We start from the raw sequence: 20,179 nt of genomic DNA, 5'->3' as shown, positions 1-20,179 counted from the left end.
ATGTGTATGCATTCTCCCTCTCTTTAGTTGTATTCCCTAGAGTAAGTTTTGTTGTATGGCTGTCTTCATCTAAATTAAACGAGCATTTATCAAGGACGTTTGTATCTTTTTATACGGACAAAAGCAAACCTCAAAGGCTCTAGCTGTATTGTAGATAAATCTTAAGTAGCATTTCATTTATCTTGTTCATTGTTTATGGGGAGTATGTTTGAATTAACAGTATAGTCTGTCCTGAAAAAACACTTTTTCACGTGGAAGGGTGATGTTAACCCCTGTAACTTTCTTATCATTTGGTTAGTAGATGTAAAAGTAGAAGTAAATTTCTCCTTTAAATCTCTGCTGATTCCTAATTTTTCCAAAAGGTGTTGTGCCTTTTTTTCAAATTAAGTTCTGTCTCATGTAGTGCACAATGCATAGGAGCTCTTTCTATACTGGGACATAGAAAAGATCCAGTCTTCTGGAACTGAACTTAAAAGACAAACAAAAACAGGTTTGCTATTTGTGCCTATCTAATTTCTTCCTTATATTTTGATTTCCCACTTATAAATACAAAACACACTGGATTCTAACATTTTGACCTATTTAACTTTGTTCAATTCTTTTTTGCCACAGCTTTATTTGAACTGTTATAGAAAATCAATTAAGGAAATATTTAGATAGTTTTTTCTTACAGCATTGTCTTCTCTAATTGGACTTCTTGAATAATATCACAGTCTTCTCACCAGCCCTCCGAAGTCCCAGAGGGAAGTGGTAAAGGAATAGATTGCACTGGATCAAACAAAGAGAGACAGTTTGGTATCAACCAAAACAGTTTCATTACCATTGTGGAAGGAGCTCTTAATACATTTCTGTAGTTGACAACTCCCTTGTTGTATTGTGTAACAATAATCATGATGCAACTCCTTATACATTCTCTATGGCAGGATTTTTATGAACTCATGTTTAATATCCCGTGAATGTTAGGAACCTCCAATTTCTATCTGAATTTCATTATTAACTCTTACTTCCTTCTTTGCTTTTATAATGCTTCCAAGTAGCAGCTACTCCATTCGTCATTCAATAAGTATGCCAGCTATGAGGTAATGTATAAATTATCTCAATTACTCACCAAGAATCTGGGTGTTTGTATAGAATGTATAGAGAGGGATTGGGGATCCGGAATAGAGATTTTTTTCCTTTGATGATTGTTTTTAAAAATTGCTTGCTTTTCCAGCATTCCTCATTATTTTCAGTCTTCTTCATTTGCAGAACCAAGGACCAGTTTTTCTTAGCTCCCTAAACGTTCAGGATGTAAAAAGACCTTCCTTGGGTTGGTAAGGAAGAGCCTAGTGGTTGGGTATGAGGTTCTTAATGAAATCTCTAGAGAAAATTATTCCCTTGCCAAACAGTGCTGCAATATTGTACTTCTAAAAGGACCCTAAGGAACCCTAACTGGCTGCCTAGCTTGTTAGGCTAATCAGGTAGTAGTCTTCCACACCCAAGAGCTACTTTCTATAGACTTTTCTTTGTCTAGATACTGTGGCTTTCTGTTAGGTCAGAAATGGTAACCCGAATATTTTGGCTTCAAGAGGCACCAGAACAATTTATGTGGAATTTTTATTTGAGCCTGGATGGAGAAGGCCTGGGAATATATACATATACATATACACATAATATTATCTTTGCATTAAACTGTGTTGAATATTCTCTATTGGCCCTGGAGCTTTCAGTAAACTTCTCTTTATATTTTAAAGTGCCCTTGTGGCCACGAGTAAAATCTGGTTTGGAGTTCACATCCTGAATTTGCTGTAAGGCAGCTGTTGCCCTGAGAGGCCATATCTAAATGTTCCAGGGTGGAGTTGGTGACTTACTCATTTGAAGAAAATAGGATTGTGTAAATAAATTCACATTGGAGCAGTTTGGCTGGCCTGGTCTCTTTGCTTCTTCTCTTTTATCTCTTTCTTTTTTCTATTATTCAAGTAATTTTTGTAAAAGATGAAGAACCTACAGCTTTAAAATTCCTATTATCTTGATTCTATATAGTAAGTTGGGACATGGGTACATACTTAGTATAAAGGGAAAAAACATACTTGTTTGTAGCCCAACACCTCCTTATCTGCGCTTAAATTCAAACCACATTTGTCATCTTTGTAGGATAATCTCCATTTAAAGATTGTACATTATTGGTGTGAACTTCATCAGAGGAGCCTTTTGTTTTATGGATCAGTTGTAGTTTATAATTGCATTATACCTTTACTTGACACAGTCAACAAACGTGCTAAGTACCTACTAAGTGCAAGGTACTGCTCAGCACTGGGGATACAGAGATAAGCAAAACTTAGTTCCTTCTCAAGGAATGTAGAATCTAAAGGACAGAGGGAGAAAATCTGTACATAAATAACTAAGATGCAAAGGACAGAGCCAGACTGTTAGGAGAAATTTATGAGATCATTTCTTCATCTTACCATATTGTTGTTGGGTGGAAAGCACATTCCAAGAAGTCACTGATGATTCATTTCAGTTTAGCAAACCTTGATTAAATGGCTGCCAAATGTGAAGCACTATCCAGGGTGCTGGAGATAACAGAGACAAAAATTAATTGCTTCTGCCTGAAAGTAGCCTACATTCTATTGGGAGGAAAGGGGGTGGAGGATACAACAGGTATACTAGTAAACAAAACAATGTGAAGTAATTTTAAGACAGAGAGTGCTGATAATTAGGGATACCAGAAAAAGTTCTCAAGAAGTAGCTGGTATTTATGCTGAGCTTTGAAGGGATCTAAGGATTATTTGGGTAAAGATAAGAAGGGAATTCTTTCCAGACTTGTGGTACAATTTGCGTAAGGTCACAGAGGTGGGAGATAACAGTGGCAGTGGAGAGTGCCGGCCAAATTGATCATGTTACATATCTGGTTTTTGACTTTGGCTAATGTCAGGAACCCAGGGAGATGTTTTTAATTGAAGCCTCTCTCCAGAGGCAGTTTTTCCAGGTGAAGGAGTATATGTACCACTGGCACCTTAGCATTGATATCCCCTCTGTCTCTTTAAAGGAACTCCGCAACCTTCAAGTCTTTTGAAGATCGAGTTGGGACCATAAAGGTAGTGGTACTTATAACTACTCTACTGTTTTCCAATTTTTTTGGTGATTAAGTACAACCACTTAAGAAAAAAGTTTAATGTAAAGAGGAGACTCAGGACCTATCCTGAGTACATTTTTGAAATATGTCTATTTTAAAAATTAAATATTTGTTATTATGAATTTAATTATCTATACAAACATTTCAATATACAAATAACAAAATTATATTTTAAACTCTGAACTTATATGTACAGTTTGTTGTTAAACAGTATGTTTAACTTAATAAATAGGAAAGTTATCCTGTTTATGTCCCTTCTGAACTTGTTTTGATTCTTTTTTTCCTTCTGTTAATTCCCATTAACATCTTTCTCCCACTTTTCCGCCATCATCTTCCTTTTAATAAATGAGTATAATCAAGTAAACCAATCAACATATTGACCATGTCTGAAAATGTATAGCTCCTTTTGGCCCTTCTGTTACAGTCTGCCTTCTCTCTGGGAGGATGGCATAGATAATTATTAGTCTTTTAAGTCAGGTCTGGTCATTGCATGGACCAGAGTTCTTAGGAGATATAGCCTCTGTAGACCTACTGCTCTTATACATGTTCTCTATGTCTCTTCCCTTTGCAGTCCAAAGTCGTTGGTGGCAGGGAGAATGGCAGTGACAACCTTCCTTCACCAACAGGAAGCAGCGATAAACCTCTGCAGGATCATGCTCCTTTCTAGACCCCTTTGGAGCTTTACTCTGCCACGGAACGAGTTCAAGAACCGTCTCAACTCGTCATGAGCAAACTCTGCAGAAAAAAAACCAATATAATTATAATTCAAACCAGGAAATGGACGGAGTCCAGTTTAAGGAATTCATATCCATACATATATAGACACTTGCTGCTGGATTTGAGTAAAATAGAGAACAAAAAAGTTTTGTACACAGATATTTTACACTAAAGTTTATAGATGAAATGTATCACTGTGCTATTCTTCCTGGGGGGTGCATTTAAATGGACAGGATTTCCTCATTGGGTATAAAAGCCAAAGCATGAACTCCCATTTGTAAAACACTATAGCTTAGCCAAATGCCCAAATAGATTCTGTTTGGGAAGTGGAAAGAAGTATAATTATGAAACAAACTTTTGAAAATGTTGTTTCTTTTCTCCCTTCCCTCAACTTCTGAAAGCTCCTAGAAGTAACCTGAAAGATTCTAACTAGTTGGATTATCTTTTACCCAAAAATGATTGTCAGGATGTGAAACTGTCCGTTTTTCTGTGCCTTCCAGAAAGGAGACTCTAATTAGCAGCTGTTTGGTTGTTACACTAATGCTCAAGCTTTAACAAAATGAAAATCTTTATTTTTTAAATGCAGTGGACTTTTCAAAAATCAAAATGAAGCAAAGCATCTTTAGCCTCATGTTAGGGAAATATTATCTTGGAACTCTGAAGCTGAAATGCAAGCCTTACATCACCTTATGCTTTACTTGTTTATAATCTTTTATATAAAGAAATCGAGGGTTCTAAAGCTGGGTTTTGAGCAACTGTGTGGTTTTGCATTTAACCCTCATGGCCGCATGCCTGTGCCAGTTTGTGTGTTTATTTAGCTCATTCCCTAGCTTTATTTGAGTGTATGAAACTTGCTTCTCTGTTTTCCTCTGAATGCTGTAGCAGCTCCTAGCAGGTTCCTGCTTTTAGCTAATCAGCTCACAGTCTTCTAGACAGCAAGGACTATCATAACCAGATGAGAGATAAACCTCTGTCTTAAGCAACTTGAAAGAGGACAACAACTCATCCCCCTGTCCTACTGGCTATTCTACTTCTGAATAAGCCCAAGTGATTGTACTATATTGGTCAGTAAATCTGAACCTGCCATTGTTTACAGTAGATATAAATTCAAAAGTAAGACTTAATGAGAAGTAGGACTGCACCCTTCCCCTAAGACGGGCTGGAGATTGGATAGAAAGAGTTTGATTCGGATTAGCAAGAATCTGTCTTGGGATTTTGTTAACTTCCTAGTATTAATATTTCTTACAAGCTCTGGACTTTTTTTTTTTTTCCGTTTTTAAAATGATGCCATTTGGCATTATTTCTCATGGCAATTGTCCTGCCTGCATGTGAGGCATGATTTGAAGGTGAAGTTTTGTGCCTTATTGGCTCTCAGCAGTGGGATTAAAATCTGTTTGCTTGTATACATATCAATAAAATCTCGCTGGCTGAAGGAATACTCCCTCCAGCCCAAGGTGAACCCTATTTGTTCAGCCTTAATGTTCTCCCTACTCTAGAGAAGCAAGTTCTGATACACCAGTATCTGTTTATCAATCCTAGGGGCTGCATTCCATGCAATGTTAGGAGGCAGGTGCAGTAGGAAATATACTGTGTAGTGTCCTTTTATCAGGTTTTATATTTGTGGCTGAAATTGTTGGGGAACAGTAAGGAGAAGGAAGAGAGAGGGTGGGAATTGATCTTTCTTCTCCTTAAACTGGATATTGAGTATTTGTCAATAAATTATTCCTTTCAGGGTGAAAAAAAAAAACTGACCTTGTATGATAGGTTTTTTTTTAAATTGTTTTACAGGGGGAGATTTGAATTTCTGAACCTTTACCAGAAATACTAATGATCGAGTGCCCAGCTTTTTGGGTTACTGTTACAAAGGATAAAATCTTCTTGCAGACTATACAGCTACAATGTAACTGGGTTATTCATTTTTTTATATTTAATTTTTTTTATTTTTAGTTTACAACACTTACAACACAGGTTTTGAGTTCCAAATTTCTTCCACTTCTTCCCCTCTCCCCTCCCCCCAAGACAGCATGGAATCCAATATATGTTCTACATACACCTTCACATTAAAATATTTACACAATAGTCAAATCATAAAGAAGAACCATGATCAATGGAGTGAATCATGAGAAAGAAGTAACAAAACCAAAAAATATATAGAAAAAAAAGGGAGAACAGATAGTTTCCTTCAATCCACATTCACACTCCATAGTTCTTTATCTGGATGTAGATAGCTCTTCCATCATGAGACCTTTAACTAGGTTATTCAGTTGAAGATTTAGTGAATAGTTCTTAAATATGGTTCTTTTAAGATACTAGGAATATTTTACTATTACCATAATAGATGACATATTTATAGTACCTTACAGTTTTTAAAGTTCTCCCATGTACTTTCTCAATTGAGTTTGGCAATGACTTGGACCCAAATTGATAAGCCTTTGTAACTTTCTCCTAATGTATAAGTTCATAGTATTAAAGAATAAGAATCAAAGAATTGTATAGTTGGAAGAGACTTCAGCAATCATCTAGTCCAACCAGTACCTGAAAAGGAATCCCACAACATAGCCAGTAAGTGGTCATCCAACTCTTCGTTGATAAGTGATCTTAAGGTTCCTTCCAGCTCTAAATCTCATGATTTTACAGTCCTGTAATCCCACATAGCTTCCACTACATTGCTTCTCTTAAGCTGCTTTCTGTCTTTTACTGGGACTGAAGATGAACTTTTTCCTGAACAGGAGCTCCCAGCATCACAGAATCTGAGTTGTAAAGGACCTCAGGGGATAGCTGACAAGTGGTTCTCCAGCCTAAGCCTGAAGACCTCTAGGGAAAGGGGCCCTCACCACCTCTCCAGGTAGCCCCTTCCACTTTGGGGCAGCTCTCATACTTAGGAAACTTTGTCCTGACATTAAGCCTAAATTTGCCTCTGCAAATTCTACCTATTGCTCCTAGTTCTGCTCTTGGGCACCAAACAGAACAAGCCTAATCTCTCTTCTATGTGACAACCCTTCAGATACTTCTGATTGCCCTCCTCTGGACATTTTCCAGCTAATAAAAGTTCTTAAACTGTGGTGCTCAGAACTGAACACTGTGCTCCAAAGAGGTTTGATAAAGGTAGATTACAGCAGTATTATTGCTTCCCTATTCCTGAAAAGCTGGGTCCTTAATGCAGCCCATCGCATTAGCTTTTTTAGCGGCCACATCACACTGCTGAATCATTTTTAAATTGCAGTCCACTAAAACCCCCTTTCAGAATTTGTCCATGTTCTTCCTGTTTTATACTTATGAATTGAATTTTGTACCTAAGTGCAAAACTTTACTATTCAGTTTCATCTTATTACGTTTAGTCCAAAGCTCTAGCCTTCAAACTTCTTTTGGATGCTGTCATCCACTGTTCTATTTCTTCCAGCTTTGTATGATCCATAGATTTAATGAGAATATCATCCAGCTTTGTATGATCCATAGATTTGATGAGAATATCATCTATGCCTTTAACCAAATCATTGAGATAAATGTTAAATGGCACAGGGCTAGCGGGTACAAATCCCTGGGGTGCTTAGGATTCTATGATCCTGTAAAATGATGTAACTTCTACTTTTTTTGAGACCTCCTTACAGTGACATTGAACCATTAACAACTATTCTTTGGAATTATTCAACGTATTAATGTCTAATCTAGCTTCTCCACAAGAATAGTATACTTTATAAAAAAATTCGTTATAATCCACATAAACTGCCCCAAACATACCCCTTATCTACTAGTTTAGTAATCCTAATTTCCTTTTCAAAGTGAGAAATGAGGGCGAAGGAGATAGCATGGTTGCAGAACACACAGAGATAGGTGCTAGGCTACAGAACTGAAGACAATTCTGTATAGTATGTGGTTGGCCAAGGTGAAAGGAAAGGAATAAGTATTAAGCACCTGCTATGTGCCAGGCACTGTGCTAAGGACTTTATAAATATTTCATTTCATCCTCACAACAACCCTGAAAAGTAGTCACTTCTATTGTCCTCATTTTACAGTTAAAGAAACTGAGGCAGAAGTGTTTACACAGGTTCACACTGCTAGTATGTGTCTGAGACTGGATATGAACTCAGGTCTTCCTGATTACTCCTACCATATGCAAATCACTGAGCTAAGTGCTTGGGCTACTAACAGAAAAGCTAAGGCAACTGCTGTTATCAACATTCTAGGGGAGTAATTTGATATATCAAGCTCAAAAGTCAAGAGATCAACATCCCAGTAGAGCAGCTTTTTTTTTTTTTTTTGGTAAATAGTATTTTTTTTCTTCCAAATACATGTAAAGATATTTTTTCAACATTCATTTTTTATAAGATTTTGAGTTCCAAATTTTTCTCCCCTCCTCCCCAAGATGGCAAGCAATCTGATATAGGTCACATATGTGCAATCATGTTAAAAACATAATTCCACATTAGTCATGTTATAAAAGAAGAAACAGTAGGGAGAAACCATGAAAAAAAATGAAAATAGCTTGCTTGGATCTGCATTCAGACTCCATAGTTTTTTCTCTGGATGCGGACAGCATCTGACACTGAGTCTTTTGGAATTTTCTTGGATCATCATATTGCTGAGAAGAGCTAAGTCTATCAGAGTTGGTCATCATACAATGTTGCTATTACTATGTACAGTGTTTTCCTGGTTCTGTTCATTTCACTCAGCATCAGTTCATGTAAGTCTTTAGAGAAGCATTTCTTTGCATAAAAGATAACTGCAGTAAAAGTGTTCAAAAGGCAACACTAGGATCTGCATCTATCTGTGAATGGATCTTAAAGCTACATCAACTGCCAGAAGAAAATGATGTAAACACCAGCTGGTTCAGTTGTATAAGATCCTTGCCTACATTTGCCAGAAGTGTATTTCCAAACAACCCGGTTAAATGGAGTTACAAATAAGATAGTATGAGTGAAAACTCTTGACTTCTTAGAATCCCTGCTCTTGCTGTCTAATACTTTGAACCTTTCCATATGGTTCCAGTAGTGTTCAAATTACTTGGGGCAAAACAAATTTATTGGCATAAATCTTACATCTTTACTTTTTTAGTATGCAATGTCCTACTACTGAAATCACTTGTTTTGTACAACTGAGCACTGAGTTCACAAGATTGACATTCTAATTCATTATCAAACTATACTTTTATCATATTGGATATTAAGCTTACCTTTGACAAACATTACCTTCTTCTAAGTCTAGCCTTGATTATAGGTTTGCAGTGGGGTTTAAATCAAGGGAATTCTCATGCTACTAATGCATGTTGATTCTGTCAGATAATTTCTTTCATAAAGTGGGGCATGATGCATAGTCCATTTGCAATATTTATGTCCATTTAGGAGTTCTGTAATTCCAGGACAATTCTGCTTTTTAGTATATCAATATATTTACAAGGGTTCATCAATCTCATTGGGAAAAGACTTTCAGGTCCAGGGTAAATAAAAAATTCCAAAACTTTTTTTTTGGTGAATATTTTATAGTCTGATGAGGATGCCCAGATCTTATAGGCCAACCTGGACTTCTGACAGCTGTTTTGGAATAGGTTTGAATGAAAAAAGATGAGTCTTATCAGTAAAAATTACCTATTTTCCAATCTTTAGTACTCCAGTCTTTATACTGCCTTTCCTATGACTAGCATTTTTTTTTTGCTTCATATCAGTGGTTGGCTTTTTTTTTTTAAAACTGGTCTTGGCGGTCTTCCAACTTCAAGAAGCTAATGTTACACCGTAATCAGTAACAATCTCTCCAGCTGCCAGGTCCTTCTGAAGATCTTTGCTTGTTTTCTGAAGATTAATGAGGCTCTTTTGCAGCAAGTTTGTCACTTTCTTGGCATTTTTTGTTTTCAAGCAAATTTTCCTTTGTGCTTTAGTACAACTGACCCTGTTTAATTGTGGGCTTTAATGATCCTTGAAAGACTTGACTTCCCTACACCAAAGTCACCAATATTTTTTACAGTCACTGAATTGCTCTTTTCTTTAAGTTACACTTTTTGCACATGTCCTCAGCACAACATCCATTCCACAGAAATAACATGACAAAAGAGGGCAATGAAACATATTTGGCACTTTGGGCCAGTGATCAGAAGACTAAAAGTAGACAATCTAGTTTAATCTGGTTTCATTTGGTCAGGGTCAGGCCTGAGCCAGCCTACTGTTAGTAGAAGCAAAGACATGACCATTATTTGTCCCAAGTAATTTGTAAACTGCTGCTTTTTTTTCGACGAGTAATAATAATAAACTTAAATGTAGTTGCTCTGATGGTGAAATTCAGCCTGCTGGGGGTGAACCTGGTCCAAAAGTCATATAAGTAGATGACAATGTTTGGAGCTTATTTCCCAATTAGGATATATAAACTCATCCTGAGAATGTTCTTGTACAAGCAAACGGAGAAAAGTGCTTCAGTAGCCCAAAAATGAGAAAGTTACAAGGTAATTCTGAGGTAGTTACATTTAACTTAAATTTTTTTTTACAGTAATTCATAGTTGAAACTTGACTGAATAGCCAGTCAGCTTCTGACTTCTTGCTGAGGTTACCAAATGATTACCTCTGTAATTGCAAATTCTGAGGTCTGTCCTTCCAGCCCCTAAACACCATACAGCTTCAACTAGGGTGGGATCCGAAGTGCAGTTACGATTTAGCTTACCTATTAGGATTTAGAGCTCATCCAGTCTAGCCTCTCCATTCTACAGATTGAGGAAACAGGCTAAATGACTTTCCACTCATCCTCGGCATGCACTTGCTTTATTTCCACTTGATGAATCTTCAAGGCCCAGCTCACATCTCCACAAAGCCCTGATCTGAAAGCATTCACTCCAAATTTTCTTGGAGCACTCATTTGGCTCTTTCCTATTCCCTATATATTTTACTTTATATTATACTTATTCTCGTGGGAATGAATTGTTTTTCATACTTTCCTTGAAAAGCCTTAGACCCAGAAAGGTGCTTAATAAATGTCTGCTGAATTAAAAGGCTCAGGGACACAGAAAGTAAGAGCCATCTGCAAACATTCAAGATCACAAGAGTTGCCATTTGGTCACTTCATAATCTTTATTTCCAGAGGCTGTAAGGTTTAAACGAGGGAAAAACAAAAAAACCTTTCCGATAGTTTTGGCGGAGCGGGACTGGGAGCTTTCGAGCTCGATTCCAGCTCTGGCATTTAGTAGCTGTGACCTTTGCCAAGCCTCAACCCGGGGCCTCATTTTCCTCACTTGTAAAAGGAGGCTATACTCCCCTCCCTACCGCACCCCCAACCCCCCATCCCGGCCCCAGGCTGTCGGGAGGAAAGGGCCTTGGAAACCTTTAGAAATGTTATCATTACTATTCAGATCTATTGAACGGGTTTCTCCAGCTTGGAGCGTCCACGGGACACCTGTCTCGAGTCGGGATCTGTGTCAGCGGGGGTGGAAACGTCCCTCGGGTCTCTTCCCATCAGCTGCTCCGCGGGCAGCGGGAGGGGGCAGGGCTGGCCAAGGCCACCCCGCGAAGCCTAGGAGGCCTGCCTTGGGCGAGAGACGCGAGACCGACGTCCACGTGGAAGAAGCTGCCGCGATCACGCCCAGAAACGACGGCCTCCGCCCCACTTCTGCCGGGGGCCACAAGCTGCTGCCCTGGATAGTTGGAGGTGGCCTCGCGAACCAGCACCGGTGCAATCTGGTAGCAGTCGGTTCACGGCTGCGGATGTGTAAAGACTCGTTTCTTCCTCCGAGAAACCAGGAGGTCGAGGGAAGACGCTGCGGCCGGTTCGGTAAAGGAGACCTCCCTAGGGACACTCAGCCGCGCACCCCGCCCTCTTTCCCACGCCCAGCCAAACTCCTCTCGGCCTGTGTGCGCCCACCCCCTGCCGCGTTTCTCCTCTTCCCCCTCCTCCTAGCCTCCCGCCGCGCGCTCTCGAGGGGAGGGGGGGAGGGGTGTCTTCGGGGACGCGCACGCAGGGCGGCGTGTTGCGTGAGCGCGCGCGACTCCTCTTCCTCGGGCCCGTCACCCCGCCCCCTTCACCCCTACCTCTACCGTCGCCGCCGCTCCCGCGCCCTCTGCCGCCGCTGCTGCCGCCGCCGCCCAGGCTCTCACGAAGGAGCGGTCACCGGCTGTGGAGACAGTGCGGCCCAGGCCCAGCACCGAGTGCGGAGCCGGAGGCACACACGGACTAGCCGAGCCGAGCCGGCCGGCCAGCTTCAGCCGGGGCAGGTAAGCGTCTGAGGAAAGAGACCGGGCCAGGCCTCCTGTTCCTGGTGCCAGCGCCGGCGCCCAGGCCAGGCTTCTCTCTCTCCTTCTTCACGCGTAGCCCGCCAGCCTTGGGGCCGCGGAAGGCCAAGATGGAGCCACGGACGGCGGGGGTGGGGAGAGGAGATGGTGCCGCAGCGTCGCCGTCGCCGCCACGGGAGAGGGGGAAGGGCCGGGAGCCGGGGCAGCTGAGGCCGGGGGAGCCTGAGATGTGGAGACCCCCGTAGCGGGGGGGAGGGAGGAGGGCCAGAGGGGAGGGTTCTGGCGGAGACCCGGGCGGACTTGGGAACCGCGGCCGGGAGGGGAGGACACCGGCACAGGCACTGGGCGGAGCTCCCGGTCTAGGATACAGGGACACCCACTTGGGGGGACGTGGAAGTGAGTAACCTGAGCCGGGAGAAACTGGGGGAGGGGACACCGCGCCGAGGAGTGGGGGGAGGGGACGCGGGGCGGAGAAACCGGAGGGAAAGCCTGGAGGGGGTGCGATACTTGGGCAAGAGGAGTGAGTGGTGGAAAGGGGATTTGTGGGGTAGGTGGGAGAAACAAGGAGGAGGGGCCTTACTAAGCTGGGAGGGTCCGCAAGGAGAGTCTGGGTGGTGGGCACCCTTGGGGAAAGGGTGTTAAAAGAAGTAATGAAAGAGAGGTATGGAAATGGGGGCATGAAGAGAACCTGTGGATCCTTATAGGGAAAAATGTCAGCCTTCTGGGGATGATTCTGCTGTGAAAAAGTGACAGGCCTGGGAATTAGAAGATTGAGAGGAATAGCTAGGCCTTTGGGAAGACTTGATTAAGAATGGAGGGAGGTGATTTCTTGGATTTGGTCACTCATTGGTCCTTTGTTGATGTTGCCTTAGTGAGGTAGGTATTTTGACAAATGGTTTTGGGGATGGGGATTGGGGAGGTATTTTCCCTAGGGAATTTGATTGCTAAGACTTTTATTTTATTTTTTAGGGGGGAAGACTGGGCAATTGGGGTTAAGTGACTTGCCCAAGGTCACACAGCTAGTGTGTCTAGTGTCTGAGGCCGCATTTGAACTCAGGTCCTCCTGACTCCAAGGCCAGTGCTCCACTCACTGCGCCACCTAGCTGCCCCAAGCCTTTTTAACCAAAAGGAATGTCATTCTATTCCCCTTCAATGCTAGGCCCCTATAACGTTAATTGCCTTTTTTTTTTTTTTTTCAGATTGGTGGTGGGGAACCTCAGGGCCATCTTAGTTTAGTCTGTGAAGTGCATTCTTTGGAAAATGACAAGCTACAGGGGCTCCAGATCGCTTTTACTTGCCTAATTCTGATGTTTTGTTAGGATTTTTTTTTAAAGAGTTTGGGTGACTGGAGTTATTAGAGAAGAGGGAGAATATCTGTAACATATTAAGGAATATCTTTTTCATTTTTCAGATTGAGGGGTTTATTTGTTTTCATTCGAACAGTATGCCTCAAAACAAACTAGCAACTGAAAGAATTGGTGAAGTGGAACCGAAAAATCTTATACCTTTTCTATTTTGACTATAGTTTTTTGTCAGATACATTGCAGATGTATTTGAGCATGTTGTTATCCCAGAAAAAGTGAGAGTAATGGATGCTCTAAACAGATTCTAAAATGGAAAAAGAATTAGACATCCTGTTTTAGCATTTTGGGGTTTGATAAAACTCCAGTTTAGGCATATTATGTAGATTTTGATTTAAAGGAGCCTTGTAATAGGCAGTTTGGCTTTGTTAATATAGCTGACTTCAGAGCCTGTGAGACTTGGGATAAAGGTTTCTGAGGCTTCTAGATGTGTGAAGTCACTTAACTTCTCAATGCTCTAGGCAGCTCTCAAAGATTGTAATTGCCTATGCTAGTGAAATCACAGGTCTATTCTCTCCCTATCCCTGTCCTTATGTTGTAGCATCATTAAGTGTCTTTTTAAAAAAAGATTATAGTCTTTAGTATTGGAAATTCATTCTCTCAATTAAACATGTATTAACTTTATAAGTAAATTTTAAAATGTAAGAGTTTTTAGTGATTAAAAGTATTATATCCAAACTTGTAAAAATCTGTAGTTTTTACTGTGTGGGGGGCTCCTTTCACCAACCCTTCTATGACTATCTTCTATGCCATACTATGTCGAAAAGTATCTTCAAAGCATCATACAACTATGGCAGGGTGTATTAGAACCATATTATTTTCAGCAAGCTTGTGCTTTATTTTGAGGACTACTAGGTCTTCATTAGAGACAAAATTGGATTAAATAAGTGGAGGGAGACAATCCTTAAGAAATGCCCCAGGTCAAATCTCTTTAGCCACATAAGGAAAGGCACAAGATGTCAGACCTGAAGAGAAAATTAGAAGTAAATGCTTCTTGTTTTTCATTTTCATTTTCATGTTAAGTGCTTTTGTCTATCCTTAAACTTGAGCTGTTGATTAGATATTTTGACTAGTAGAGCATAGTGTCGAAGGTGTTCTGTTAGATTTCTTAGGTATCTCAGTAGTCACAGAATTTGTCTGTTAAAAACTAATTTAACAGCAAAACATTGACTGTTTCTGTCCATTATCATGTTCTATTTATATTTCTCATGAAGGTGCAAAATTTTTACCCATATAGAAAGCTAATTGAAATTAGGTTAGTTTGTGTTAATTACTTTGCTGCTATGTGTGTGTGTGGGTGTGGGTGTAGGTATACATACACCCACATGCATACATATATATAGTTGAATATTAGGCACATGTAATCTTTTACCTGGAAGGTAAAAATAAGAAACCTTAACTTCAAAATTTGTGGAACTATTTAAGTTAGTGTACATAGAAGACTGGATCTCTCATTAATGGATTCACTATTGTCTTTCATCTCTGTCAGTACTCTGGGAGATAGGGAAGAATGGTGTAGCATTGTGGGATTAGGTTCCAAACTAAGCTGAAAGTCTGTAGGAGAGCCGATTACGTTTGACCTTCTGTGTGGGTATGAGTTTTCAGCTGACAGAAAGGACGTATCTATTTACTTGAAGTCTCATCATTGTCATCACTTCTGTAATCAACAATGAATGATGAGAGAGGACCATCAACAAGAGCTCTAAAGCACAGACAGTCCACCAGCCTAACAAGGATGCTAACTGCAATACAGTACTGTTGGACTTGGTGACAGAAGAGCTTCCAGATAGCTCCTGTGTGGTAAGTTTTAAGTAGGGCAATAGCAGGTAGAGTTGGTGGAAGAACACTATTAAGACTTGGTGAAGGAAAACTTCAAGCCATACACTGTAGGTATTGACTTAGGAAGCAATAACTACAAAATAATCAACTTAAATAACAGAAGTGGGGTAGCCCGTTCATCAGAAAATCAGCCAAAAATATTTGCTAATCCCTTATTTGTACACAGTTCCATGTGAGATACTGTCAGAGTGAGCCAGTCCTTTTCTTCCTTTGAAAAGCCTTATACAACCTGTGGGATAAGAAGAGAACCACCTACAAACAACAAATTCTTCAGATATACCCAGTTTTAAAAGGGATGATGGGTCAAGAATCACATTTTTGTTGTCATATTTATAAGAAAACACTATAGAATCCTTGTCTTTGAATACAAAAAAACATAGAATCATTAGCAGTTACATAGTGACATCTTGGTGTTTCATTGGAGTATTTTGGAAATCTCTCTGGTTCCTTATTACTGCCTGTTTTAAAAAATGTTCTGGAAAGAATTCCTAAACATTCTAGAGAATCATAAAGAAGACTTGTTTAGTATAGTTCTCTTCAGGGTAAGTTTGGAGCACATTAGCATTTGTGGAAACAGTTTAAGGAATGGTGTTTATAAACCCAGGGCCATGGTAGGGATATTCTGTTGATAGTTTCTCAAAATCCTACTTAGATGACATTTGGAACCCTGGAATACTACAAAGCCATTTCATTAAAATTCACAGTAATGCAAAGAGCTTGGACTAACCATCCATACTGAAAAGAACAAAGTGGATGAAAAATGCATATTGCCCAAATTGTAGCATGCAGCAGTCTTTTAGAGAAATGGCTGCAGCTGGATTATGAACTGGGCTTAGAAGTAAGCAGGAGGAAGAGGAAACTAGGTCGAGTTTGGGAAATGTGTAGTGCTCTCAGTAATCCGACTGCTTCCTCCTGACCCATCTGTTTAACAGTCTTCAAATGATGATACATAGTTATAAATACTGGGGAATAGTAATCTCAGAAGAATAAAATTGATGGAAAAATGCATTATAACCTTAAGTAGGTTGTAGAGCGTTACCAGTGATGGTGTAAAAGATATTGAGGATTTCTATGCCTGGGAAAAGAGGCGTGCCAGCCATATATTGAGAATGAAACAATGGTTGAACAGTCTGAATGAAAGATGCATTCATACTCTTAATATATTAACACAAGGAAAACCTGCAACATACTGAGTACATCCTTTTATGGAGAGGATTTTTGGGAAATGCTAACAAAAAGCACAGAGTTCAAGAACTTTTAGATGTGTTAGGATAGCTAGACTCAGTACCTATGCCAATAGAACTATAGCTTTTTTTTAAATAAAGTGGGTGGAAAGCATATAGGCCTTAAGCCTGTATTGTAACCATCTTCTAAACGAGTCTGGTTACTTCCTGTTGAAATTCATTTTGAGGAAGTAATGCAGAAATTTTGACTTCCTGGTTGGTGGCAATTCTGATGAGGTTACATAATGGTTTTTCTTGGAGAAAATGAGCAATTTCTTTACATGTCAACCTAAAAAGTTGTTAGCAACATGTTACTCTAGGCAGTGTAGTCTATGTATCTTAAAACATTACATTATACAGTATTCTGTATATGTCAAAATATAGTCCAGGAATGTCTGTGGGATCCCTGAAACCCTTTTGGGAGTTTCTGAGGTTCAAAACTATTTTCATAATAATACTAAGATATTTGACTTTCCAATATGGTAAATTTTGATAGATATAACCCACATAAACAAAAGCTGGAGGCGGGGAGGGTGGTCTTAAGTAATTCCTGTAGAATATAAAGGGATCCTGACACCAAAAAGTTTGAGAATTGTCACTTTAGGCAGAAATTCCCAAAGTAAGAGATACCACCCTCTGAGGAAGGGGCTCTAGACCAATTGAGGGGAGAAGCAGGGCAGTGGTAGCCTCGGGTGCATTGGGGGGCATTGAATAAAAGTAAGGGGATAGTGCAAGCACAAGGAAAGAAGAGAAGAAAATTTTGAAAAACCGTTTATGATACATCTGTTGTGTAACAGAGTTAAAGTTGTAGTCATTACATTATTTTCCAAATAAACACACAAAATGCAAGTTATATCTGATCAATGGTCAAGTCCCCAACAGGTCTCAACAAGCAAATGTTGGCAGGTGAAGCTGTGCATTTTCAGGAAGTCCAGCATGCATCAGCAGGAATATGTGCATGTAATGACTTGTTTTACACTTTGATACTAATTGAATCATCAAAACTTCAAGTTTACAATAAATTATTAGATTTAAAGATGCATCATTTTAAAAGATATATATTGTATTTTTTTTAAGTGATGCAGATTTCCAAAAAAAAATTGAAGGGTTAAAGAAAGTAGATTTCCAGGGGAGCCTTGAGTAATTTTTTTTTAAAGGGAGTGGTAGGCCAAGTAAGTTTGGAAACCTCTGATCTAGCAGACTCTTAGTCGTTTTTGTTCTTGAGCCTTATTTTTCCCTGAAGCTGTTGATACCCCTGAGTTTCATTGTAGAAGTTTGTGCCCTACTATCCATGTTTCTTCTAAAGAAGCATTTTATGATTAAATTTTGTTCAGATATAACTATACTTTTTTCCTTTGATGCTTATTGGCTTTTCCTCATTAGAGGCATATTTACTTATAATATTTGATAGTGAACACTGAAATGTCATGAATTTAGGTATGAGAGATGAGAATAACTAAATATCTCTGTTATGCACAACAGCCTTTGGAAGTGGATAATGTAGTAAATAATATCTCCATTTTATATTTGAGGGAAACTGAGGCTCACAGTAACTTGACCAGCTAATAAATGCCTTAGTTGGGTTTTAACCAGTCCCTTGTCTTCCAAGTCCATTACTCTTTCTATTCTACTGAACTGTTTGTGAAGAAAACAAGTTTAGTACATATGTCTATTTTCCCCCATTTTCATTATAGTAATATTTCTGGTAGCAATTATGATCACATTTCAGTAATTGAGATTGCTTCATAGAACTTCATATTGTGACTTGACACTTTCTCTGCATATTTAACAAAAATATGATCCTCACAGTAATGAAATCACTTATCCTCTGAAGTATTGCATACTTGAAAAAAATTGGAGGTAGCAGTAGTATAATGGAAAGAGCATTGGATTTAGTGTCTGAGAACCATTAGGATACCTGCTTTGCTACTTATTAATTTCATGCCTTTGGGCAAATAAGTCACCTAACTTCTTTAGCCATTTCCTGTCTGCAAAATGAAGGAGCAGCAATTGTACTAAGTGATCTCTAAGGGGTCCTCTAGCTCTTAATCCTGTGGTCTTGAAAGTAATCAGTAAGTTAAAAATAGCATTACATTAATTTGGTATTTGCTCCTAATGCAATACTAGTTAGTGGTTTAGTCTTTTTTCAGTCATGTGCAACTATTCATGATCTCTTTTGGGATTTTCTTGACAAAGATACTGAAGTGGTTTGCCATTTTCTTGTGCTCATTTTATGGATGAAGAAATTGAGGCAAATAGGGTTAAGTGACTTGGCCAGGATCACATAGCTAGTAAGTGTCTGAGGCCAGATTTGAACTTAAATCTTCCTGACTCCAGTCCCAGCACCACCAAGCTGCCCTAATACTAGTTATGGGTATTAATGTATTCACTTCAGTTGTATAACTATAACGTCCTTTTGTTAACAACTCCTTTACATAGTGCTGTTCAGATGGCTTAATTTTTAAGAAGTTGGGATGATTTTGTTAGTTTAATGTATCTGTGTTAAGTGGTGGTTGATATGTATATGTAGGCAATTCCTGAAAAGTTTGTGCTGGCTGAAGAAAAAGTCTCTCCTTTGAAAATACCAAGCCTGAGGCAGGCTTGGGAGGCTGGGTATTCTGTACTTGGTTATGACCAAGTTTTAGAAGTGGAAAGAATGCTAGAGGTTATTCTCCTTTTAAAGATAAGGAACACAAAGTCCAGAATGGTTATGTGATTCAGTCAGCATGAGTGATATCAGCCTAGGGCCTCTGATTTCAGAAACAGTCCTTCTTCTACTATATCACACACTGTTTCCATGAATGATTACAGTCTTATTTAGACTCTTTTTTAATGGTCCTGGGAAGAACATAAAGGTAAACACAAGCTGGACTTTCAGGATTATAGGCCTTTGAATTGAAGGGACAGAGCCCTCTTCTGTGGCCTTGTTATCTATGAAAAAAATGTTTCTCCTTGTTTTTCATTTTTGACTCTATCAAATTGGAACTCAGAACTTTTCTAAAAACTACTGTCATAAGAGGCTTTGGTGTGTGAATGATGAAGCAATGTCATCAAGTGTGTTCATTGTTAAAGATGATTAGCAACTAGTAATTTACAAGCTTTGCAGTTGAATGAAGCCTTAATTTAAAGATTGATTAACAACAGCTAGCATGTATATAATGCCACCTATGTGCCAGGCACTGTGCAGAGCCTTTTGCACTTATCTCATTTGTTCCTCACAATAACCCTGGGAGGTAAGTCCTATTATTAGCCCCATTTTACTGTTGAAGAAACTGAGACAGAGGTTAAAGAGGTTAAGTGACTTGCCCAAGTGTCTAAGCCTGGACTTGAACTCAGGCCTTTTCTGACTCTAAGCCCAGTATTCTATCCATTGTATCACATAATTGCCTAGGTTAGATTATGGCACAAGTCTTTGAAACCTAAGTGATTTCTTCTATTTTAGGTTTTTTGTGTTCTTTTGGCATAGTATTTAGTTAATGTAAAATGTTGATTCATAAACTCGTAAGATTTTTAGAGTAAGAAAGGATATTAGAGCTCTTACCATAATTAATCCTATTGGCTCTTTTTACAGAAAAGAAAACTGAGAGCCTGAGAGGTTAAGTAACTTAACCCAAGATCACACAGGTAATAACTAGTGAAACTAGCATTAGAGCTCAGGTAGTCTAAATCCAAATCTAGTGCTTTCTGCAATCCTCAAATTGTAACTTTTGTTAAATAAAATCT

The 20,179-nt window shown here is 39.3% G+C and overlaps 2 protein-coding genes and 1 long non-coding RNA gene across 14 annotated transcripts in view; 2 read left to right on the top strand and 1 right to left on the bottom strand.

Moving 5' to 3' along the window:
- Window positions 1-5,731, top strand: part of TPD52L2 (TPD52 like 2) — a 28,330-nt gene extending 22,599 nt beyond the window's left edge. For 7 of the 11 annotated variants that reach the window (XM_036749185.1, XM_036749187.1, XM_036749183.1 and 4 more), the window contains 3 exons: window positions 1,038-1,079; window positions 3,029-3,077; window positions 3,687-5,722. In XM_036749185.1, the coding sequence (XP_036605080.1) occupies window positions 1,038-1,079; window positions 3,029-3,077; window positions 3,687-3,782 (187 nt within the window). In that variant the 3' untranslated portion in view covers window positions 3,783-5,722. Of the gene's footprint in view, window positions 1-1,037; window positions 1,080-3,028; window positions 3,078-3,686 lie in introns of all 11 variants that reach the window. The other 4 variants (XM_036749188.1, XM_036749194.1, XM_036749186.1 and 1 more) reach the window with 3 other exon arrangements.
- LOC118841626 lies at window positions 614-3,735 on the bottom strand. The gene is made up of 3 exons (XR_005009863.1): window positions 3,648-3,735; window positions 2,445-2,552; window positions 614-768 (listed from the first exon to the last, which is right to left on the bottom strand). It is a non-coding gene; the product is annotated as an uncharacterized LOC118841626 (long non-coding RNA).
- A 6,039-nt stretch (window positions 5,732-11,770) lies between the features above and the next one.
- Window positions 11,771-20,179, top strand: part of DNAJC5 (DnaJ heat shock protein family (Hsp40) member C5) — a 53,157-nt gene continuing 44,748 nt past the window's right edge. Inside the window, exon 1 of one of the 2 annotated variants that reach the window (XM_036750797.1) lies at window positions 11,771-12,015. The gene's annotated coding sequence lies outside the window, so the exon portion shown is untranslated. The remainder of the gene's footprint in view (window positions 12,016-20,179) is intronic. The other variant, XR_005009904.1, reaches the window with a different exon arrangement.

This window comes from Trichosurus vulpecula, chromosome 3 (assembly GCF_011100635.1).
Source record: "Trichosurus vulpecula isolate mTriVul1 chromosome 3, mTriVul1.pri, whole genome shotgun sequence".
In the NCBI taxonomy this organism is placed as follows: Eukaryota; Metazoa; Chordata; class Mammalia; order Diprotodontia; family Phalangeridae; genus Trichosurus; species Trichosurus vulpecula.
This window is presented reverse-complemented; position numbering and strand designations above follow the sequence as displayed.